General features: G+C 40.4%; 1 protein-coding gene across 1 annotated transcript; it reads left to right on the forward strand.

Moving 5' to 3' along the window:
- Positions 1-4,763: 4,763 nt before the first annotated feature.
- On the forward strand, positions 4,764-25,301 carry LOC137261995 (neurogenic locus notch homolog protein 2-like). Its single transcript, XM_067799798.1, has 34 exons — positions 4,764-4,772; positions 5,023-5,077; positions 5,409-5,606; positions 7,856-7,999; positions 8,361-8,477; positions 9,782-9,979; positions 10,390-10,533; positions 10,959-11,075; positions 11,442-11,639; positions 12,057-12,200; positions 12,579-12,695; positions 12,880-13,077; positions 13,488-13,631; positions 14,045-14,161; positions 14,528-14,725; positions 15,143-15,286; positions 15,666-15,782; positions 15,967-16,164; positions 16,575-16,718; positions 17,148-17,264; positions 17,631-17,828; positions 18,246-18,389; positions 18,769-18,885; positions 19,070-19,267; positions 19,678-19,821; positions 20,246-20,362; positions 20,744-20,941; positions 22,072-22,215; positions 22,618-22,734; positions 22,926-22,969; positions 23,098-23,164; positions 23,381-23,578; positions 23,874-24,017; positions 24,638-25,301. The coding sequence occupies exons 1-34, from the start codon at positions 4,764-4,766 to the stop codon at positions 25,213-25,215; spliced, it is 5,226 nt and encodes a 1,741-aa protein (XP_067655899.1). The 3' UTR covers positions 25,216-25,301.
- The last annotated feature ends 211 nt before the right edge of the window (positions 25,302-25,512 follow it).

Below are 25,512 nucleotides of genomic sequence, written 5' to 3' on the forward strand. Positions count from 1 at the left end.
GATATTCGTCCACCCACCATCAGTCCTTACCCTTAGCCCCCATCCCCTCTGATTTCATCCAGGGTTCAACCGTTACACCGCAGACACGGTCACAATGGGGAGCGAAAGAATTACACAGATTTTGCTATTTCAACGACAGAAAGAACTTTTCCCAAGCATATTTGTATCATTCATTAAAGACTGGGATAAGCAGATGGCGAAGTTTTTTAATTACAAGTGAAATCTTTTTCGTCAGTACCGTTTGCAAAGATCCCTCAAGTTCTGTTCCAAACCTCATCACGTCAGTATGGTCTGTCCCGTGGTACACGTCATGCACGTTCACTTTGACAGGTCACCATGGTCGTGACTCTGGCACTACTGGACTACTAGTCTCATTACAGTTGGGGATTCAACCTCTGATAAGCAGATCCTTTGACACCCAACATCCGGCGTCACCAGAAAACCGTTTTTTTGCACGCTGTATCCAAACATGTAATGGGACCGACATATAATCAGCCACTGCTGCTGGGAGCCTGCTCTATCCAATGAGAGCTTGTATAGGTTTGTACATAAACCCAAATCACAACCTGTCCAGTTTGCAAGAAAAACGTAATCCATGTATGGTCCGCTGGGTATGGTTGAATTAGAGAAGGATGGATAACTTTTCCCAATCAATGCCATGTTCACTACAGTGGTCCATGGTTACAGATAAGATGGTTACATACACCAGGTACGACAGTAGCAATATATGTAATTGTACAGGCCGTTTAACCAGTTAATGTTTTCTTATTTCATACAGAGGGAGAACAAATATATTTGTGTAAACAGCAATATCATATCTATTCTTCCATCATTTGTTAGTTTGTCTCAGGAGTATTTTTGGGATGCCAGATTACTTCAATTCATCCAGCTATTAAAGTGATTAAAGTGTACTGGTGTACTGGATATGTCACTGGTCAAGCTGTCAATACTGTAGAATTTAAAGCATAGTCGGAGCCATATAGTATTTTATGGATGTTTCAAATAAAACTATGGTGTGTATTTGTATATACGTGGGCTCCTTCCGATCATCAATACGTGCTCTCTAGCTTCATCACCATTTTAGTTCATTCGTTCGATAACATGCCTTCCTTACGGTTGCAAATGGTCCTGTGTACGTACATGTACCTATCCACACATGTCAGTCGCAGACAACAGCGGTAATACATGCCTGACCTTCATAGCCTCTGTCATTATGCAGGACTGAATACAAATCATATGTTAAACAATGCAGATACTATATACATCCTAGATTGATATACAGAAACCAGGAAAGAACTATAGTAACATATTTTGCAAGCAACAATTTTTGTTTTATCTATATATGGAGAACATGTCTATTTCTGAGTCATATGTAACCAGATAATGACAACATCTCTGTATTCTATAAGATATTTAAACTACTCGTGCATATATGATACACACTTTGTTTACGTGCACCATCCCCAGTTGATAGACGTGTTAAACTGACCCTCATCCTCCAATATAAAACTTACTCTGCTTCGGTAGTACCTAATTATGATCGTGAAAAGGGTATAAAAGGGTATAAAAGGGTATAAAAGGGTATACACACACAAAACCAAAATGATGTATTGTTTATATTATCTATTGAAGAACAACCAACAAACGATAACTGCTGACGATATCCGTTCTGTACATCGGTGAGATCGATGTATAAATTGTATACACTATTCAATTACACTAAGAGTCTTAGAAAACTCTTGATTCTCCAATATTATTATAAATGCTTTTGGGTTTTGTTAAGAATCGTCGGTGAGAATATTCCATCTAAATATTTCTGTATGAATTATATCAGAGACCATATAATAGATTATATGTCTCTGATTATAATTGTTTTGCAATCTATTTGCATATATGTATGAATTATTCACGTGTACATGTGACATACCCGACTGCACATACACTGTATATAACTTAATGGTATATAACTTAATGCTATATTTTAATCAAACACATACGTAACCTCATATACCGCTGTCAGGGGCCTGAGTTGAAATAAAGTTCAGTTCAGATGAAGGTTACAAGCAGACTCTACATACGTATTCCAACAATGAACACTGGGTATATAGACAAAACAGCGAGAATTTCTTATGTTCAGTTACATTGTCACATTGTGGCAAATAAATGTCAAAGCACTAAGCCAAGCACAGATCTAGATGTCACACCGCAATTAAGGATTAACAGATTAAATAAAATATTTTCATTCCGATTGGGAATATATGTTTCAGTCAGATCCGATCGCTATGTTCCATCAATATCATGAATATATGTATACAGGGCTGGATTTATTGCTTTATTACTTGCACCAGTGCAACCCAATGTATTACAAGGTGCAACTAAGTTACTAGTCTAACTTGCACCAGGTGCAAGTCAATTTCTGAGCTAGTATATTTCTGAATAAAACACCTAAATGATTCAATAGCATATTTCGTTCATTACACATTGCAACAAAGGCAGATCAACTGTAATGGGGTTGGTGCAACTAGATTTGTATCTTAGGTTGCACATGGTGCAAGTCAGTTCACACCTCTTAAATCAAGCCCTAGGTACACAAAAATGCAAGACAAATTCACATTTTTGTGTTATATTAAAACATGTTGACCTCAGAAAGTTAATATATAAAACGCTACAAAATATTAATGAACAAGCTGAATCGATTATTCATTTAAAGCGAATTCATGATCATGTTTATGAAACACTAACAAGTAGTGATGGCTTCACTTAACAACATTAGAACTGAAAGTGGCATCGGTATTTGTTCAGCTAGATAGCGACGGCTTGTCCTTAAAGCAACATATGTCAAATCTGGCACAAGGTGGCTACCTCATAAATACTACACTATAAACTTCTCTTAAACGACGTAATGTAATTAGTAATGCTGTGCTGACAAATCTTCTTCAGTGCAGTGCCATGAACAAAGGTGCAGTGTATGCTACAATCAGAGAAATACTTAGTTTATTACTTGACACAGATCTGGAAATGACGCCATGAATTGTGACAGATGGCGTGTGGATGTTTTCAGTTGATGATTCATAAGACAGCTGAAAGTAATACTGTATGATATTGTGATGTTGTAATATTACGGCACACTGTATATGTTTTTAATCTTACGGACTCATTCATGAATGTTTTCAAAGCCTATTATTGTTGAGTAGTACTTATCATAAGCATAAATAAATAACACAAGCATGTTGGTTTATATATCTCCAAACTGCAGACCAGACCATGGGAGGTCAACTCATGTCTATCGACGGGTCGGCGTGTTTACGTGTAGGTTGTGTTCCTAATCTCGAATTATGTTCATTGCTGACATCATCAAACGCTGGTTTGGCCGCATTCGACTCGAAGAGTTGCATCATGGAGACATACATGAAATGTAGTCTAGGCTGTATCGGTGAACACACATCTCATTTAGGGACGTTGCTGTAGCCTGCTGGATCGTCATCCAGGACTCCAGTTTCCAGGTTCAAACCCTTGTCTGGTGACCCATGTGATAAGACTTAAGTAATTTATTTCTCAAAGTGCAATAAACGTTTTCTCACAAATCATCCTGGTACTCAAAATTCCCGTCCCCTTGTTCTAAATGAAACACCTGGGCACGATAAACTTGCAAAGTCTGCCCTGGGTGTATAGTGTACCGGAAACAACATTTCCAGTGAGTTGCACATACAAGAAAAGGGACTGTTACAATTCAGCAGCTGATGCCCAAGCCACGTTGGAGGCTAACAACTTGACAGCAGTCAAGGTGTGAAGTGGCCATGTTTATGAAGCACGCACTACCCGTGGACCAGCTGTCTGGAGCACCGAGAGCAGACTGGAACATGAAACAAGTAGGCTGTTACGTAATATCAAGTATGGCAGGCGGTCAACACTGAGTCAATGTCAATACTGAGTTATGATTACGGAGCACATGCTGATCGCCATACTCAATTTATTCGTGCAAGTTTTGACAAACCGGAAAACACTGGTGATTAATGAAAAAAAAAAAAATATTGAACGCGCAGTACATTGTCAATGATGCAAGTGTTTAACTGTATGCCCATGTCACAAACGTTATTAATGCCGTCAGTTGGTGTGAAACATCAACACGCATTCACTTCAGCTTTCAGCTGAATATGTCCTCTCAACTGCCATCTGATTTCTCTGAACCACAATTCACATCTGTTTGGCCCACTGCTTCAGTGTCCCAGCAGTTAAAACCCTCGGTTCTACATATATACATCGTTCCACGATCTCCAAACCGGAAAAGGCCTCGCAAGTCTCCTAACATATTTTACTACACATGCAGAGTACATTTCCAGAATTTCGCCTCAATAGTAAACAAACTGAAACCCGACGTACGCGTCAACCCCTATTTTGAACAGCTCCAACTATTTCCGCCCTTTTATTATTGTTACGAGGGTGTTTTTTCTAATTTGTAAAATCATTGTAAGCAATTGCCTTGTCACCCGTGGGTGGGATAGGTTCAACTACTTAAATCATCCCAACATGACTTCGACAAAGACGGTTTCGAAAATCAAGTGACATCTGACAATGTATACGTCACCGTCTGAGGAAAGTGGTAAGTATTGATTACCGATTCAGAACCAACACTTGAACCTTACGAAATTCATATGATGGACGTCCATTGATTATAACCAGTTTATAAGGAGAGGGAAAGACCTGTGTCCCAGAAAGGTTCCAAGGTCCACGAAACGGCACCAGGTCCTGCTAGTCGCTTGAGTATGCAGGAGGTATGTTGTATTTTTTTCAGATGTTCTACTCTGACATTTTGTGATATATCCATATACAGAACATTTCATGAACGTCGCACATTTCTGTAACATAGCCCACGGAGTTGCCTGCTGACACGTAACAGTTTGATACCAGAAGGTTTAGGACTTTGTTTGTGACCCTTAGTATCTCTGGCTCCATCTCCTGATAGCAGTCTGTGACTGTTGATGCTGTGGATTAAAATATTCTCCCATTCACTCCAATTTGCAGCACATGACGAACCTGCTGCTTCTCCTGCTCATGGCCCCCTCCTGCTACAGCCAGTGTAAGTATTTCACTGTCCTGGTAAAACCAATGATAAGTATATTTATGTCCTGCTACAGCCTCCTACTTCAGCCAACAGTGGATATATATATGTCCTGCTACAGCCTACTACTTTAGTTAACAGTAGATATATTTATGTCATGCTACAGCCTCCTTTTTCAGCCAACAGTAGATATATTATGTCATGCTACAGCCTCCCGCTTCAGCCAACAGTAGATACAGTTATGTCCTGTTACAGCCAACAATAGGTATATTTATGTATGTATTTATTGTCATCCAGAGGAAGTTTTCGGAACAAAACAACCCAAAGGATTTTGCTGCATGTATTTCAGTGGGAGATCCATGTAAGAACTTTATAGAGCTTGACAACATAGCAACACGAGGCCCAAGTTACCCAGGAACCCCTGTACTGCATGACGACAGCCAACTCGCACCCGGCTGGTATGGAGCACCCGTTGGATGGGAACTACTCAGTCAGGATCCTGGCACCACGACTAAGTGTGGAACAAGGAAGCCTATTTACAGAACCAGTAAGATACATATCAGGAAATTGTTGACCTGTATGTTGGGTTTTATTCTTTATCCTTAATCGGTTTGGTCTATGTTAATCTTGTCGGAGCCATTTACTATACCAATAAAAGTAAGTGGTTTGAGATCTGGATTAAAATATGTCTTTGCATGTAATGTAAAACAAGTTGGACCACATTTCATACTTAGTATTTGTCATTTGAAAATCGACAGAAATAAATCAGCAGAATTAAGCGAAATCATCAAATTGATCTAGTGTTTCCATGACATTGAAGTTTTTAACATTTTGTGCCCAGAAACCCATTTTGCAATAACCAAATGGTCTAAGGGACTTGTCAGTTACCACAAAACAAGGATATGATCAAATTTCTCCAAGAGAGCATAGCTGTTCTACCAGTCATTCGTGCATACGTTCAGGGCTGGAGCTAGATGTAGCAAGAGTGAGGGTTAGACCCAGGTCATGGTCAGTGTCAGGGTCAGAATAAGGCCTGACTTTTTTTGTCAAAGTTTAGGAAACAACAGTCTCTCAGGAAGCCTCTGCTGCTCAGTCTCTCACTGTTGAGTCCCCTGAACTCAACCAGTCAAACCCATCTCATGCAGATGAAGATCATTATGTTCAAACCAGCTGTCTGCCAACAGACGATCAATTTATGGATGATTCCCGTGCAGCATCGGTGGAAATTAGGGACGCGATACGGGCACTGTCTCCACTCCCCAAGGCTCAACAGAAACGTGTCAGAAAAACGAGGAATATGTCCTCTGCAGTTGTCACCTCTTCACCTTTTAAAGAAAGGCTTGAAGAAGAGAAACGCCAACCTGACACGAGCACCAAGAGAAAACATTCTAATACCAAAGGAACGACTGCAAACAGACAACAGTGGTCAGGAGAAACAAACATTTTGTTTGTATTGTAACGATAGGTACACTGACCCACCCAATGAAGACTGGCTCGAATGCATCAGCTGTAAGCTATGGTATCATGCTGAATGTGGTGATGAAGAAGATGTTTGTGATTTATGTAAATGATTAAGTGCTTTGACAGGCCAGGAGTTCCCAGTCATTTATGTGTTCACTTTAAAGTTCAGATTGTTTTACACAAATGTTCCTTGTTTAGAAAAATGCATTTCGTGACTTGGCAACAGTGGTCAGGAGAAACAAACATTTTGTTTGCATTGTAACGAAAAGTACACTGACCCCGCCAATGAAGATTGGTTCGAATGCATTATCTGTAACCTATTGTATCATGCAGAATGTGGTGAAGAAGATGTTTGTGATTTTGCAAATGTTGTATTTGCTTTGAGCTCCCAGTGATCTGCATGTTCGGTTTAAAGTTCAGGCTGTTTTAAACAAATGTTCCTTGTTTAGAAACAATCATTTCATATGGTGCATACAAATAAACGTGTCTTTGACCACGTCCTTTCCTTTATTATGTAAAGCATGGGGTAAAGTGCGCACTGAACGGTACTTTGCCCCGGGAGGCGGGGCAAAGTGACCAATGTTTGAAAAAAACATTTTACGTTCTTAACTAAAAACTTTTGTTACGTGAAGGAAATAAACTGGTTACTTAAAAAATAGATAACCCGTTTCTCTCGTAGGCATCTAAAAATCTTCCTTAACGATATAGGGTTTATCACAATTGCCTTACAAAGTTAAGGGGTGCGCTTTGACCCGGTCTCCCCTACCCTTCTGATAAGTGTGAATTGGTACGGCTCCCACGGCCGAAAGCTAGGATTACACGATGCCGCACCTTCAGTGCGGTTTCGAATCCCAGAGGGGACTAAACCAAAAAGTACTAGAATTTGTAGTTTATTGAGAAAGTGAAATCCCATATATGATATAGGTTGCATTTGACCGCATCGTGTAATCAAGGTTCAGGAAAGGCTTACCTCCTTTGAAAATAGATAATCGCCGCAGGAGGCTCAAGGCTCAGGCTGCTACAACAGGCTATTCCAACTTTTCCTTCAAAAGAGTGCTCTGAGTTATAAACCTCCCTGCACACCCGTGTCACTGAAATATCTCCTTTATTTCATTTTGTTTCCCCGGCTTCTCCACTAATAAGTTTAAAAAATAATCCTCACCACTAAATGTTTGATATAAACCAAAACCCTTAGTGATAAAAATAACAATGAACATTATGTAGAACCGAATTCGTGCCCATCCCGTTTCACATACAACATCTTACATTCATTCACGGTTAAGTTGACATAGTTTGTGGGCATTAGATTCTTAAACTGTATATTGTCTCTTTAAGGTAAAACCCTTGACTCTTCCACTGTGTGTACCAGGCTCCCAAACAACCCGTGCTTTAGACCCTACACCATCCGGACAACGACCTGTGGTGACAGGAAGATTTACGAACTCACTACACAAATAAGTTTAGCCGGATTCTGCTTTTGTAAGCTGATTTCTTAGATAACATTTTCTCATCGCAATAATACGTTCTTATTCATTGTCACCATCGTTAAATCTTTCCCACTGTATGTAATCTCAACTATGCAATATGTCTAGTTGTGGGCAAATGACCTAGAATCTGTATTGAATAATCTGTATTGAATGACCTAGAATCTGTATTGAATGACCTAGAATCTGTATTGAATGACCTAGAATCTGTATTGAAACGTGGTGTTGTATGAATCAGAAAGTCGAAATCAGTTCACCAAATGTAAATGTCCTCCCACACGATAGATGGAATATTGCTTAGATATCCAATCAATGCATAGATCACTATTTACTTCAGTTTTGCTGCCTCATTGCAGACACGGATGATCCATGTCTTTCGAATCCTTGCGCAAATGGAGCTACTTGTATCAAGACGAACGCGAGCAACCACATCTGCTCCTGTGCCCGTGGATACTACGGAAGGAGTTGTGAAGGTATCCACATGGCGCAGGCTTGGTCCTATATTGCGTAGTTACTGACGTAGAATGTATGTTAACGAGAAGGAATTACACTGTACACCTTAAACCGCAATATGGCCATAGTCTGTCTCGTGGTGGTCTGGTTAGTTAATCATTATTCATTTTATTAGTGGCGATGACAACAAGGTGAGCACAGACAAAAGCAAACGTTATCATGACATGGAATTTGCTTTTATTGGTAATCTTGTGATTGAACATTTGGGTTGACACAGATGTGCTGAACATCGGCAAGGGGAATGACATGTTTGAGAAAAAATGCTCAGCAATGTTCACTTAACGAGGCAAGACAAGTAGACACGTATCAGTTCCACTAAAAAGTCGAAAGTCATCCCTGTTGTTTTTTCTGGAAGATAACAGTAGATGGAGAGCGTTTGCTATAGCTCAGACGGGTATGTCACTAAAAGCAATTATGTTTTTTCACGGTCCCCGTTGTGACAGCTCACCATCGACGTTTAGTGGCCTCATTGAGGTGAGGCTGTCAGAACTGCATCAGTGCATAAAGTGGACACATCCACTAAAGACTATGTAAACATGCTTGTGAACTCTATCACGCGCTGTGATGCTTTGCACACTCCATGTGTACTGTTATTACTGACTCGATCTTTACCACATCTGGCAACATTTACCGCTCATTATCATCACATTACAATGAAATTTTATCATTGATTTACTGAATGAACTCAAGTATTGCTTTCTTAAAATACGTTTGTCCCACTTCACATTGTTCCTTCTCGCTGCAATGTACGCTGGCCCCTACAAAACTAATTGTACACTGAAATGACCAATTTATCCCCTTGCGTGCTGAATAACATATAGAGACACAGAAAGAAAGAGAGAGGGAGAGAAAGTGAGAGAGAGGGAGAGAAAGACACAGAGAGAGCGAGCGAGAGGGTAATAATCCATTTACAGGAGCTCGGAATGCATAAATCTACCTTGATTCTTATCCAGAAGATAAACGCACACAATCACAAATCAATTCTTGATTTTCGACAATGACAAAATAAGGATTTGAACTTTTGTTATGGAAAGAGATTTCAAGGTATGTACATGAGCTGCACGGAGAATACACCAATGGAAACATTACAGTTTTAGACAGAATTCCATCATAACACACTCCTGTCTTCCAACAGTCAGTGATAAGTTGTTTCAAAGGCATTTAGAAATTGGTGGAATCAGTGATAACATTCTCATTTCATTATGTTTACAGGTTCAGTACTGACGATGACCTCTTATTATCTGTGTGTCTAATGATCTTTCAGAGAAGGATCCATGTGGAAACTTTACAGAACTTGAAAACATACCTACACGAGCCCCTAGTTACCCAGGATATCCCGTTTTACATGACGACATGACACTCGCACCAGGCTGGTATGGAGCTCCTGCTGGATGGGAACTACTCAGTCGGGATCCTGGCAACTCCACCAAGTGTGGTACAAGAAAGCCCATTTACAGAACGAGTAAGATGTATTCCTAAACGTATCTGTGTTGAGAAACTTGATTTTAAATGCTGCCTTTTTCTTTTAGTGAATCTCTCCAGCATCAAGTATCTAATTCCATCAGTTCAATCCTAAGCTATGTGTAAGCGGCGATTTTGATATGTCGTCACAAACATCGATTTGACCATTCAAATGATATTTGCGAACATCCTATTGTTTCTTCTTAACATGTGGTAAGTTTCCCGTGCCTTATGTTATATCAACCCTAATTCGGAATCGTTTACATTTAAAGAACGAGTAGTATTCTGCACCTTGTAATTGCAAATTTCTGACCCTGACTGGGTCAGCTTTAGACACAGGCAGCATGCGGCAGGTGGCCTTGTTCCTTATTGGAGATTTCCTTTAACAAATATGTGTGTGTTTTCTTCAAGGTAAGTCTGGTGACTCTTCTACCGTGTGTATTAGATTCCCAAATGCGGTCTGCTACAAACCGTACACCATCCGGACGACGATGTGCAGTGGCAGAGAGATATACGAGCTGAAGACGGAAATCAGTTTGTCAGGATTCTGCTTTCGTAAGTTCGTTTACCCTGATGACATCACCCGTGTCATTGCTTCCTTTCTCATAATATGTGTGTGTGAGTGTGTGTGTGTCTGTGTCTCTGTGTCTCTGTGTGTTGATTGTAAAGAATGAAGTGTGTGATCAAGGTGCAAGTACGAACATGGATAGTGAAAAGTCATTCCATATGGACATGTTAGCTCTAAGTAAATGCTATCACCCTGTTTCGTATAAATGTAAATGCCTAAAGGACTTCTGTTGCTGTACTTTTGTCTAATATTAAGTTTTCAAAAGTTTGGAATCACACTCCTTTGATACTGAATATTCTGAGAAATGCATAAATAATGTTAAACAAAAACAATAACACACTTACTGTGAATGTAAATGGCCCTTTTTCAAACTGTATCCGCCAAAAGAAAACAATCATTTGTGATATTGCAGACACGGATGACCCATGTCTTTCAAATCCTTGTCCGAATGGAGCCACTTGTACAAAGGGTGCAGGAACCAATCACATCTGCACCTGTCCCTCTGGATATTATGGGGAGAACTGTGACGGTATGTGAAAGTGTAAAGCTATACATGGGACAAAGGGCAATCAGCATTAGCAAGAAATCGCCACCCAAAGCCGAATCGACTGTACAGTTCCAACAAGTATATGCCAAGTGACGTGATCACTTTCAGACAGAGATGCTATCGTGTTTTCGGGAAACGGACCACATATCCCAATCTGCCACCATCACATGATGCAAACATATTAAAAACCTCATGAAATACATCGCAAGTTTGAGAATAATCTCATTATTTCATCACGATCTCTATCATTTAAATGGCTAATCAGTGGCTACATTGTCATTGCATTCTGTGAAAAGATACAGTCCTCACGGATGACTTAGACCTAAAGTGTGTTTAATGTTCTTTCAGAAAAGGATCCTTGTGAAAACTTCACAGAACTTGAAAACATAGCAACACGAGCCCCTAGTTACCCAGGAAGCCCCGTACTACATGATGACCTGACACTGGCACCTGGTTGGTATGGAGCACCTGCTGGATGGGAACTACTCAGTCAGGATCCTGGTAACTCTACCAAGTGTGGAACAAGAAAGCCTATTTACAGAAAGAGTAAGACGTCTCCCCAATATTCCTGCATTGTTAAACATTTGCAAAATATGTCTGTATAACGTTTAAAGAAAACCCCAATCAACCGATTTCCAACTATGTATCGTACTTCAGTTTGATTCCAGTTCAATTAAGGTTGTCATATTTCTTGAGAAAAGGTCGATGTGCCACTTCCAAAGATACTTACCTCAATATCTAATTTATCTTCGTAGAATGTTGTTGATGTTCCTGTTAATCTGCATGTTGTTCATGCATCAATCTCTATTCAAAATCTTTTATTTCAACAACGTGTCTCATTCTATGTTTTTGGCTAGCAGTATGACCCTAACCTGACTTATTTACCATTAAATACCGGGAATGTAAGACCATGCTTCTTAATGGAATTTGTCTTGAAGTATATCTATGCTTGGTCTCTTTAAGGTAAGTCTGGTGACGCTTCGACCGTGTGTATTAGGTACCCGAATGCAGTGTGCGCCAGTCCGTTTACCATCAGGACGACCATGTGCGGTGACAGAGAGATATACGAGCTCATTACGCAAACCAGTTTGTCCGGATTCTGCTTTCGTGAGTGCTCTTACTTGTCGCATATAACCCTAGTGCGTTCTGTATTTGTGTTAATAGTATATACTAAAACAGATATGGTGTTAGTGGAAACATTATGTTTGAACGGAATATTTACTGAAATGAAGACAACGTTGCTGGGGGTTCTTGAATAGCAGTTTGTAATTTGGACTGAAAATCTTCTGATGTGTGTGTTAATGTACTCTCGACCCCTGATAGGAACGCCTAGCTTGATGTTCCCACTCCTCTAATTCAAACTGAGAATGTTATGAAGTATCATGCATAGTCCGTCTTCACAGAAATATCATTTCTAATTTTCCTATAAATGATTTTTCTACATCTGTAAAAACCTATAGTGAAATATCTTCTCTACTGTTGCAGACACGGATGACCCATGTCTGTCGAATCCTTGCGCCAACGGAGCCACATGCCTCAAAACATCAGGGACCAATCACATCTGTTCCTGTGCCCCTGGATATTATGGAAAGACTTGTGAAGGTGAGTACATGGGCGGTAAGGTAGATATACCAATGGAAACAGTTTCAGTTTTAGACAGCATTCAACTATAACACACTCCTGTCACCAAAAAGTCGTGTCAGTGATAACTTTGTCATTCCATTATGTTTACAGGTTCAGTACTGACGATGACCTCTTATTATCTGTGTGTCTAATGATCTTTCAGAGAAGGATCCATGTGGAAACTTTACAGAACTTGAAAACATACCTACACGAGCCCCTAGTTACCCAGGATATCCCGTTTTACATGACGACATGACACTCGCACCAGGCTGGTATGGAGCTCCTGCTGGATGGGAACTACTCAGTCGGGATCCTGGCAACTCCACCAAGTGTGGTACAAGAAAACCCATTTACAGAACGAGTAAGATGTATTCCTAAACGTATCTGTGTTGAGAAACTTGATTTTAAATGCTGCCTTTTTCTTTTAGTGAATCTCTCCAGCATCAAGTATCTAATTCCATCAGTTCAATCCTAAGCTATGTGTAAGCGACGATTTTGATGTGTCGTCACAAACATCGATTTGACCATTCAAATGATATTTGCGAACATCCTATTGTTTCTTCTTAACATGTGGTAAGTTTCCCGTGCCTTATGTTATATCAACCCTAATTCGGAATCGTTTACATTTAAAGAACGAGTAGTATTCTGCACCTTGTAATTGCAAATTTCTGACCCTGACTGGGTCAGCTTTAGACACGGGCGCCAGGCGGCAGGTGGCCCTGTTCCTTATTGGAGATTTCCCTTAACAAATATGTGTGTGTTTTCTTCAAGGTAAGTCTGGTGACTCTTCTACCGTGTGTATTAGATTCCCAAATGCGGTCTGCTACAAACCGTACACCATCCGGACGACGATGTGCAGTGGCAGAGAGATATACGAGCTGAAGACGGAAATCAGTTTGTCAGGATTCTGCTTTCGTAAGTTCGTTTACCCTGATGACATCACCCGTGTCATTGCTTCCTTTCTCATAATATGTGAGTGTGTGTCTGTGTCTCTGTGTGTGTGTGTTGATTGTAAAGAATGAAGTGTGTGATCAAGGTGCAAGTATGAACATGGATAGTGAAAAATCATTCCATATGGACATGTTAGCTCTAAGTAAATGCTATCACCCTGTTTCGTATAAATGTAAATGCCTAAAGGACTACTGTTGCTGTACTTTTGTCTAATATTAAGTTTTCAAAAGTTTGGAATCACACTCCTTTGATACTGAATATTCTGAGAAATGCATAAATAATGTTAAATGAAAACAACAACACACTTACTGTGAATGTAAATGGCCCTTTTTCAAACTGTATCCGCCAAAAGAAAACAATCTTTTGTGATATTGCAGACACGGATGACCCATGTCTTTCAAATCCTTGTCCGAATGGAGCCACTTGTACAAAGGGTGCAGGAACCAATCACATCTGCACCTGTCCCTCTGGATATTATGGGGAGAACTGTGACGGTATGTGAACGTGTAAAGCTATACATGGGACAAAGGGCAATCAGCATTAGCAAGAAATCGCCACCCAAAGCCGAATCGACTGTACAATTCCAACAAGTATATGCCAAGTGACGTGATCACTTTCAGACAGAGATGCTATCGTGTTTTCGGGAAACGGACCACATATCCCATTCTGCTACCATCACATGATGCAAACATATTAAAAACCTCATGAAATACATCGCAAGTTTGAGAATAATCTCATCATTTCATCACGATCTCTATCATTTAAATGGCTAATCAGTGGCTACATTGTCATTGCATTCTGTGAAAAGATACAGTCCTCACGGATGACTTAGACCTAAAGTGTGTTTAATGTTCTTTCAGAAAAGGATCCTTGTGAAAACTTCACAGAACTTGAAAACATAGCAACACGAGCCCCTAGTTACCCAGGAAGCCCCGTACTACATGATGACCTGACACTGGCACCTGGTTGGTATGGAGCACCTGCTGGATGGGAACTACTCAGTCAGGATCCTGGTAACTCTACCAAGTGTGGAACAAGAAAGCCTATTTACAGAAAGAGTAAGACGTCTCCCCAATATTCCTGCATTGTTAAACATTTGCAAAATGTGTCTGTATAACGTTTAAAGAAAACCCCAATCAACCGATTTCCAACTATGTATCGTACTTCAGTTTGATTCCAGTTCAATTAAGGCTGTCGTATTTCTTGAGAAAAGGTCGATGTGCCACTTCCAAAGATACTTACCTCAATATCTAATTTATCTTCGTAGAATGTTGTTGATGTTCCTGTTAATCTGCATGTTGTTCATGCATCAATCTCTATTCAAAATCTTTTATTTCAACAACGTGTCTCATTCTATGTTTTTGGCTAGCAGTATGACCCTAACCTGACTTATTTACCATTAAATACCGGGAATGTAAGACCATTCTTCTTAATGGAATTTGTCTTGAAGTATATCTATGCTTGGTCTCTTTAAGGTAAGTCTGGTGACGCTTCGACCGTGTGTATTAGGTACCCGAATGCAGTGTGCGCCAGTCCGTTTACCATCAGGACGACCATGTGCGGTGACAGAGAGATATACGAGCTCATTACGCAAACCAGTTTGTCCGGATTCTGCTTTCGTGAGTGCTCTTACTTGTCGCATATAACCCTAGTGCGTTCTGTATTTGTGTTAATAGTATATACTAAAACAGATATGGTGTTAGTGGAAACATTATGTTTGAACGGAATCTTTACTGAAATGAAGACAACGTTGCTGGGGGTTCTTGAATAGCAGTTTGTAATTTGGACTGAAAATCTTCTGATGTGTGTGTTAATGTACTCTCGACCCCTGATAGGAACGCCTAGCTTGATGTTCCCACTCCTCTAATTCAAACTGAGAATGTTATGAAGTATCATGCATAGTCCGTCTTCACAGAAATATCATTTCTAATTTTCCTATAAATGATTTTCCTACATCTGTAAAAACCTGTAGTGAAATAATCTTCTCTACTGTTGCAGACACGGATGACCCATGTCTGTCGAATCCTTGCGCCAACGGAGCCACATGCCTCAAAACATCAGGGACCAATCACATCTGTTCCTGTGCCCCTGGATATTATGGAAAGACTTGTGAAGGTGAGTACATGGGCGGTAAGGTAGATATACCAATGGAAACAGTTTCAGTTTTAGACAGCATTCAACTATAACACACTCCTGTCACCAAAAAGTCGTGTCAGTGATAACTTTGTCATTCCATTATGTTTACAGGTTCAGTACTGACGATGACCTCTTATTATCTGTGTGTCTAATGATCTTTCAGAGAAGGATCCATGTGGAAACTTTACAGAACTTGAAAACATACCTACACGAGCCCCTAGTTACCCAGGATATCCCGTTTTACATGACGACATGACACTCGCACCAGGCTGGTATGGAGCTCCTGCTGGATGGGAACTACTCAGTCGGGATCCTGGCAACTCCACCAAGTGTGGTACAAGAAAACCCATTTACAGAACGAGTAAGATGTATTCCTAAACGTATCTGTGTTGAGAAACTTGATTTTAAATGCTGCCTTTTTCTTTTAGTGAATCTCTCCAGCATCAAGTATCTAATTCCATCAGTTCAATCCTAAGCTATGTGTAAGCGACGATTTTGATGTGTCGTCACAAACATCGATTTGACCATTCAAATGATATTTGCGAACATCCTATTGTTTCTTCTTAACATGTGGTAAGTTTCCCGTGCCTTATGTTATATCAACCCTAATTCGGAATCGTTTACATTTAAAGAACGAGTAGTATTCTGCACCTTGTAATTGCAAATTTCTGACCCTGACTGGGTCAGCTTTAGACACGGGCGCCAGGCGGCAGGTGGCCCTGTTCCTTATTGGAGATTTCCCTTAACAAATATGTGTGTGTTTTCTTCAAGGTAAGTCTGGTGACTCTTCTACCGTGTGTATTAGATTCCCAAATGCGGTCTGCTACAAACCGTACACCATCCGGACGACGATGTGCAGTGGCAGAGAGATATACGAGCTGAAGACGGAAATCAGTTTGTCAGGATTCTGCTTTCGTAAGTTCGTTTACCCTGATGACATCACCCGTGTCATTGCTTCCTTTCTCATAATATGTGTGTGTGAGTGTGTGTGTGTCTGTGTCTCTGTGTGTGTGTGTGTGTGTTGATTGTAAAGAATGAAGTGTGTGATCAAGGTGCAAGTACGAACATGGATAGTGAAAAATCATTCCATATGGACATGTTAGCTCTAAGTAAATGCTATCACCCTGTTTCGTATAAATGTAAATGCCTAAAGGACTTCTGTTGCTGTTCATTTGTCAAATATTAAGTTTTCAAAAGTTTGGAATCACACTCCTTTGATACTGAATATTCTGAGAAATGCATAAATAATGTTAAATGAAAACAACAACACACTTACTGTGAATGTAAATGGCCCTTTTTCAAACTGTATCCGCCAAAAGAAAACAATCTTTTGTGATATTGCAGACACGGATGACCCATGTCTTTCAAATCCTTGTCCGAATGGAGCCACTTGTACAAAGGGTGCAGGAACCAATCACATCTGCACCTGTCCCTCTGGATATTATGGGGAGAACTGTGACGGTATGTGAACGTGTAAAGCTATACATGGGACAAAGGGCAATCAGCATTAGCAAGAAATCGCCACCCAAAGCCGAATCGACTGTACAATTCCAACAAGTATATGCCAAGTGACGTGATCACTTTCAGACAGAGATGCTATCGTGTTTTCGGGAAACGGACCACATATCCCATTCTGCTACCATCACATGATGCAAACATATTAAAAACCTCATGAAATACATCGCAAGTTTGAGAATAATCTCATCATTTCATCACGATCTCTATCATTTAAATGGCTAATCAGTGGCTACATTGTCATTGCATTCTGTGAAAAGATACAGTCCTCACGGATGACTTAGACCTAAAGTGTGTTTAATGTTCTTTCAGAAAAGGATCCTTGTGAAAACTTCACAGAACTTGAAAACATAGCAACACGAGCCCCTAGTTACCCAGGAAGCCCCGTACTACATGATGACCTGACACTGGCACCTGGTTGGTATGGAGCACCTGCTGGATGGGAACTACTCAGTCAGGATCCTGGTAACTCTACCAAGTGTGGAACAAGAAAGCCTATTTACAGAAAGAGTAAGACGTCTCCCCAATATTCCTGCATTGTTAAACATTTGCAAAATGTGTCTGTATAACGTTTAAAGAAAACCCCAATCAACCGATTTCCAACTATGTATCGTACTTCAGTTTGATTCCAGTTCAATTAAGGCTGTCGTATTTCTTGAGAAAAGGTCGATGTGCCACTTCCAAAGATACTTACCTCAATATCTAATTTATCTTCGTAGAATGTTGTTGATGTTCCTGTTAATCTGCATGTTGTTCATGCATCAATCTCTATTCAAAATCTTTTATTTCAACAACGTGTCTCATTCTATGTTTTTGGCTAGCAGTATGACCCTAACCTGACTTATTTACCATTAAATACCGGGAATGTAAGACCATGCTTCTTAATGGAATTTGTCTTGAAGTATATCTATGCTTGGTCTCTTTAAGGTAAGTCTGGTGACGCTTCGACCGTGTGTATTAGGTACCCGAATGCAGTGTGCGCCAGTCCGTTTACCATCAGGACGACCATGTGCGGTGACAGAGAGATATACGAGCTCATTACGCAAACCAGTTTGTCCGGATTCTGCTTTCGTGAGTGCTCTTACTTGTCGCATATAACCCTAGTGCGTTCTGTATTTGTGTTAATAGTATATACTAAAACAGATATGGTGTTAGTGGAAACATTATGTTTGAACGGAATCTTTACTGAAATGAAGACAACGTTGCTGGGGGTTCTTGAATAGCAGTTTGTAATTTGGACTGAAAATCTTCTGATGTGTGTGTTAATGTACTCTGGACCCCTGATAGGAACGCCTAGCTTGATGTTCCCACTCCTCTAATTCAAACTGAGAATGTTATGAAGTATCATGCATAGTCCGTCTTCACAGAAATATCATTTCTAATTTTCCTATAAATGATTTTCCTACATCTGTAAAAACCTGTAGTGAAATAATCTTCTCTACTGTTGCAGACACGGATGACCCATGTCTGTCGAATCCTTGCGCCAACGGAGCCACATGCCTCAAAACATCAGGGACCAATCACATCTGTTCCTGTGCCCCTGGATATTATGGAAAGACTTGTGAAGGTGAGTACATGGGCGGTAAGGTAGATATACCAATGGAAACAGTTTCAGTTTTAGACAGCATTCAACTATAACACACACCTGTCACCAAAAAGTCGTGTCAGTGATAACTTTGTCATTCCATTATGTTTACAGGTTCAGTACTGACGATGACCTCTTATTATCTGTGTGTCTAATGATCTTTCAGAGAAGGATCCATGTGGAAACTTTACAGAACTTGAAAACATACCTACACGAGCCCCTAGTTACCCAGGATATCCCGTTTTACATGACGACATGACACTCGCACCAGGCTGGTATGGAGCTCCTGCTGGATGGGAACTACTCAGTCGGGATCCTGGCAACTCCACCAAGTGTGGTACAAGAAAACCCATTTACAGAACGAGTAAGATGTATTCCTAAACGTATCTGTGTTGAGAAACTTGATTTTAAATGCTGCCTTTTTCTTTTAGTGAATCTCTCCAGCATCAAGTATCTAATTCCATCAGTTCAATCCTAAGCTATGTGTAAGCGGCGATTTTGATGTGTCGTCACAAACATCGATTTGACCATTCAAATGATATTTGCGAACATCCTATTGTTTCTTCTTAACATGTGGTAAGTTTCCCGTGCCTTGTGTTATATCAACCCTAATTCGGAATCGTTTACATTTAAAGAACGAGTAGTATTCTGCACCTTGTAATTGCAAATTTCTGATCCTGACTGGGTCAGCTTTAGACACGGGCGCCAGGCGGCAGGTGGCCCTGTTCCTTATTGGAGATTTCCCTTCACAAATATTTGTGTGTTTTCTTCAAGGTAGGTCTGGTGACTCTTCTACCGTGTGTATTAGATTCCCAAATGCGGTCTGCTACAAACCGTACACCATCCGGACGACGATGTGCAGTGGCAGAGAGATATACGAGCTGAAGACGGAAATCAGTTTGTCAGGATTCTGCTTTCGTAAGTTCGTTTACCCTGATGACATCACCCGTGTCATTGCTTCCTTTCTCACAATATGTGTGTGTGTGTGTGTGTGTGTGTCTGTGTGTGTGTGTGTGTCTGTGTCTCTGTGTGTGTGTTGATGGTAAAGAATGAAGTGTGTGATCAAGGTGCAAGTACGAACATGGATAGTGAAAAATCATTCCATATGGACATGTTAGCTCTAAGTAAATGCTATCACCCTGTTTCGTATAAATGTAAATGCTTTAAGGACTTCTGTTGCTGTACTTTTTTCAAATATTAAGTTTTCAAAAGTTTGGAATCACACTCCTTTGATACTGAATATTCTGAGAAATGCATAAATAACGTTAAATGAAAATGAATGTAAATGGCCCTTTTTCAAACTGTATCCGCCAAAAGAAAACAATCTTTTGTGATATTGCAGACACGGATGACCCATGTCTTTCAAATCCTTGTCCGAATGGAGCCACTTGTACAAAGGGTGCAGGAACCAATCACATGTGCATCTGTCCCACTGGATATTATGGGGAGAACTGTGACGGTATGTGAACGAGTTAGACTATTTCCTGCAACGGGTTTTCCTCTTTGCATGAAATCTGTAAATTTGAAACAAATAGTGACATATAACAGTTATATATTGATTTTCAGGCTTGAAGCGTGAGAGATTTAACTGTCCCAAAATGTTATCAGCAAAGCTTATATAATGTCATGTATGATGGTCATTTGTAATGACCCCTGAAAACATTAGAAATGTTAATAATATGATCCTGTAATATTTGTTCGTTTACAGGTTTAGTTTACTGAAGCAATGTTGAAGCACATGGTTGAAGCCGGTAGTCAGTTACTACATTGTTATTGCATTATGTGTGTGGTTTCAGTCCCCAGGATGATTGTTTCTGAATGTGTTTCTAATGTCTTTCAGAGAAGGATCCATGTGGAAACTTTACAGAACTTGAAAACATACCTACACGAGCCCCTACATACCCAGGATATCCCGTCCTACATGACGACAGCACACTCGCACCAGGCTGGTATGGAGCTCCTGCTGGATGGGAACTACTCAGTCAAGATCCTGGCAACACGACCAAGTGTGGAACAAGAAAGCCTATTTATAGAACAAGTAAGATGTGTTCCCAAACTGTTTTTGAAATGCTGTTGAATTCCTTTCTTATAATCCCTGGAAAAAATATCGAACAGTTATTTTACTGATCTATTTGCTCACAAACATTTGAATTCTGAATTGTTTCTATAAATACGTTTGACTACCTGGTCTATAAGGGGATGTGACACTTCAAGTGACATCAAATAAAGTAGATGGCTGCTACGTTCCAAAAATTGCCTCAGTAACAATTTTGCCTGATTGCGTCTCTTACAAGCCTAGGAAATAAAGTTTTAAGTCACTCAATCATTCCATCGTATGACATCATAATGTTGTTAAGGTGCACCGTTGCTAAGGGAATGTACCTGTAATACTTAATATTCACATGTCATGGCATCACAACATCGCTGACAATTGTACTTTCAGTGAAGGTTTCTCCTTCAAAAGGTCGGTCTTGTCATCGAAGGTATTTCATGGTAGACATCTAGGGAAATGTGGTATGGTCCACCGTATATTAGCCTTGTGATACGATCTTTGCATGGTGTGATTCACTAGTACCTTCATTTCTGGAGAGTGAGTGGACTGTGCTACCTGTTTGCACACTCACCATTTTGAAGAAACCTGGTGGAGTTTCAGCGATCTCGTCTATTTTGAAAGATATCCGAGGCTGAACATTCCTTTGCACTGACGTCTTGAACTGTTCCTCTTGTACATTCTTTCTCCACCATACGATTCATCACATTTTCAATCAGCAAGTTTTGTATTGTTTTTCAAACATTTTGCTCATTTGTACTGTGATTATATTGTCTATACATAACCTTGGTATTCAGACCACTTTCTTAGTGTATCTTCATATATGCTGAACAGCAGAAGCAACGCAAGTTTCGAAAACATGAAATCCAATAAACGTAACCGTTCATGTTTGTCTTCAAATTAAAAACTTCACAAGAGACCAGAGTTGCGTTTCCTGTGCTGTTCAATATACGTTGTAGAGTTTTAATCGACCTGTGGATCATATTAATCAGAATCTATTGATTCCAAAGCTTGGGGATTTGTGTTCTTGCACTGTGACATTTAGCAGTTGATAACATAACCATTTGACCCAGACCTTGGAATTATTGTTGACGAGAACTATGTTTGGTCTTTTCAAGGCAAGTCCCGCGATACTTCCACTGTGTGTACAAGGTTCCCGAACAACCCCTGCTATAGACCCCACACCATCCGGACAAAGACCTGTGGTGACAGGGAGATTTACGAACTCACTACACAAATCAGTTTAGCCGGATTCTGCTTTGGTAAGTTGATTTTCTTTTGCGAATTTATTTATAAATATTATTCTTTTTGTAAATGTGGTGACGATATTCAGTACAATGTTTCCACTTATTAATTGAAAAATTAATTTAATCACAAGTGTTTATTCAAAATATTTCGTTGTGAAAACAACAAATGATTGTATTATAACGTTGACTTGGTATACAAATCAACACAAATTATTGCAATGTAATTACAGGGGATATTTAGTCTTAATACCGTCTTGGATGCTTGGTCCAGAAACTTTATGATAACAGAAAAATATTTTGTTGTTTCTATTTATGTGGAATTACTTATAAATGACTGTTATAAGGTATCGTTCTTCTATGGCATTTCTAAAACATCAACTGACCGCCATTCAGTCACTGTGTTTCGCCCTGTTACAGACACGGCTGACCCATGTATGTCGAATCCCTGCTTAAATGGAGCTACTTGCACCAAGGCGTTGGGAACCAATCACTTGTGTTCCTGTACACCGGGGTTCTATGGAAAAAACTGTGAAGGTATGTTGCTTTGCCCCTGTGTACTATGGGGAAGACTGTGTAGGTATGTTGCTGTGGCCCGGGTTGCTATTGGGAAAACTGTGATGGTATGTTGCTGTTTTCTAGGGTACTATGGGTAAAAATGTGAAGGTATGTTGCTGTGTACCTGGGTACTATGAGGAAATCTGTGAAGGTATGTTGCTGTTTCCCAGGGTACTATGAGGAAAACTGTGAAGGTATGTTGCTGTGTACCTGGGTACTATGGGGAAAACTGTGAAGGTATGTTGCTGCTTCCCATGGTACTATGAGGAAAACTGTGAAGGTATGTTGCTGTGTACCTGGGTACTATGAGGAAGTCTGTGAAGGTATGTTGCTGTTTCCCAGGGTACTATGAGGAAAACTGTGAAGGTATGTTGCTGTGTACCTGGGTACTATGGGGAAAACTGTGAAGGTATGTTGCTGCTTCCCAGGGTACTATGAGGAAAACTGTGAAGTTGTGTTGCTGTTTCCCAGGTTACTTTGGGGAAATCTGGGAAGGCAATTGCACATATATTATAGGGTGTAATCTTTCACACTGGAGTGTCTGTATGGTGGTCGCAATATGTGCAGAGGATCAACTCAGTTTGTCAACTGTAGACATCCACAATGTTCTCTTTATCACTCTTAGGCTTAGATCCATGTGGAAACTTCACACATCTTGACAACATAGCAACGCGAGCCCCTAGTTACCCAGGAAGTCCCTTACTGCATGACGACAGCCAACTCGCACCCGGCTGGTATGGAGCACCTGCTGGATGGGAACTACTCAGTCGGGATCCTGGAGACTGGAAACTGTGTGGCACAAGAAAACCCATCTACAGAACAAGTAATCATATTGTCGCCCTCTTCTTCCGAGTGTTTAGCCTCAAATATCAAACGGCTGTTACTATTATTGATGTGACTATATGAAAGTGAAAATCCTAAATCTTGTGACAATTATCACTGGTTACCTTGCAGATGTTCTCAACAGTCAGAACATCATCTGCCTGTTCGGCATAACAAAAGCAAGTACTGTCAGTTGTGTTAACAAACGTACAAGCATACTAAAGGCGGTTATTATGTAATTGAATCATTTCTTACATGTATGTCACTGGTGACACAGTTTACTTTGATTTCTCCAGGTAAAGATGCTGACACATCTAGTGTGTGTACAAGGTTACCCAATGTTACGTGCCATAACCCGTACACCATCCGGACCGCCATGTGTGGCGGCAGGGAGATATACGAGCTGAGTACACAAACCAGTTTAGCAGGATTCTGTTTTTGTAAGTAGCTTTCTTAAATGTGAAGTTCTGAAATAACCGTGAAAGTATCTCTGTGTGTAAAGTGGAAATGGTATCTGAAATATGAGCTGTTACATCAGGTTGACCATATGTATTGCGTCTTGTCATAGGTGTATACGTTTGTCAATGAACCACACCCCTTACCCGCAAGGTCTTACTGGTCGCAAAAGGCAACAAATAGCATTGGGTTGACAGATTGGTTGGTTGCATATAAAAAATGAATGAATGCTCATGATGAAATCACTGGATCGTCTGTAGGAACAAAGCAAAGGAAAACACATAGCTTTGAACGATCTAGTTTCAAAAGTCACTGTTCTGAATACGTTCTTTGACCAAGGTTCATTGAAGGTTTTGTAGACCCCCTTGAGTAGATACGTTAAAGTCATGACAAACAAAGGACGTATTCGTTGTATTGATGACTTACGTAATTGTGATTTAATTTGGTCTGGAGACAAAGTGTGTCTCTAATGTTACGTGTTGATTCCCGCAGTAAAACTTCATAGTTAGTCTTGAATCAGTCCTTACAAACTTGTAAAACTGCGGAATGTGTGTCAAATACAGAATCGGAAAGACGTGATCCCTGATCCCTGATCTTGTTCTAGCTTGCAGCGGCCGGAAACTGGACATCCTCATCCTGGTAGACGTGTCCCTCTCTGTTGGCACCACCAAGTTTTGGGAAATGAAGACATTTCAACAAGCGATGCTTCGTTCTACTGACATAAGCCTAAGTACCAACCACGTTGCATTTATGGATTTTTCTGTGAGCGCTAGAGTAGTCTTCCCACTCAATGCCTACGCCAACGACAAAGCGGCGGTCCTGGCGGCAGTAAAGCAGGAAGTGTATACAAAGGGAGCGACGACCAATATTGGGGAGGCCATTAGGCTTGCCGTGACTGACGTGTTCACGGTGGAAAATGGCGACCGACCAGACGCTGACAATATGATCTTCGTTTTTACCGACGGCCTTGTTACGGATGAAGATAAAATTATTGCAGCTGCCATGATGGATCAACTTTCTGCTAAAGCGGAAGTATTCGTCGTGGCCATATCCGAAGTTCTCAGTGATTCTATCATCCACACACTGGCCTCCAAACCTGGAAGAGAACACATCCTGCATCTAGACGCTCCAGACACTCTCAGTAAGGTCCAGCGGGCGATCATGCCGTGTGTCGGGGTGTGACTCCATAGACGTGTCACGGAAATACACAGATAATGAGGCTTAGCGAATTCTAAGTTTTATGTGTAATATAAACTCTGCATCTAAAACGTGTTTGTTATCTGTAAGCATCTAATGATCGCCTCCTTCAGTTGGCCAAAGAACACTCGCATGCATTTTAAACATGCATCAGCTCCTTTATTTGACCGATCGTTCAATACATGTGACCCACGTGTGAAGTAAAGCTCAATTCGGCGGTATATGGTGTCTTTAGTAATATGGATGGACAAGATGACAGCACTAAGGGGTGAGTCACCAGAA

Source organism: Haliotis asinina, chromosome 14 (assembly GCF_037392515.1).
Source record: "Haliotis asinina isolate JCU_RB_2024 chromosome 14, JCU_Hal_asi_v2, whole genome shotgun sequence".
Classification (NCBI taxonomy): Eukaryota; Metazoa; Mollusca; class Gastropoda; order Lepetellida; family Haliotidae; genus Haliotis; species Haliotis asinina.

Bases quoted from the DNA above. Each gene is read 5' to 3' on its own strand.
- LOC137261995 (XM_067799798.1), top strand. The intron at 8,000-8,360 runs GTAAGCTGATTT...GCCTCATTGCAG, and splicing joins TTTAGCCGGATTCTGCTTTT to ACACGGATGATCCATGTCTT. The intron at 19,822-20,245 runs GTAAGTTCGTTT...GTGATATTGCAG, and splicing joins TTTGTCAGGATTCTGCTTTC to ACACGGATGACCCATGTCTT.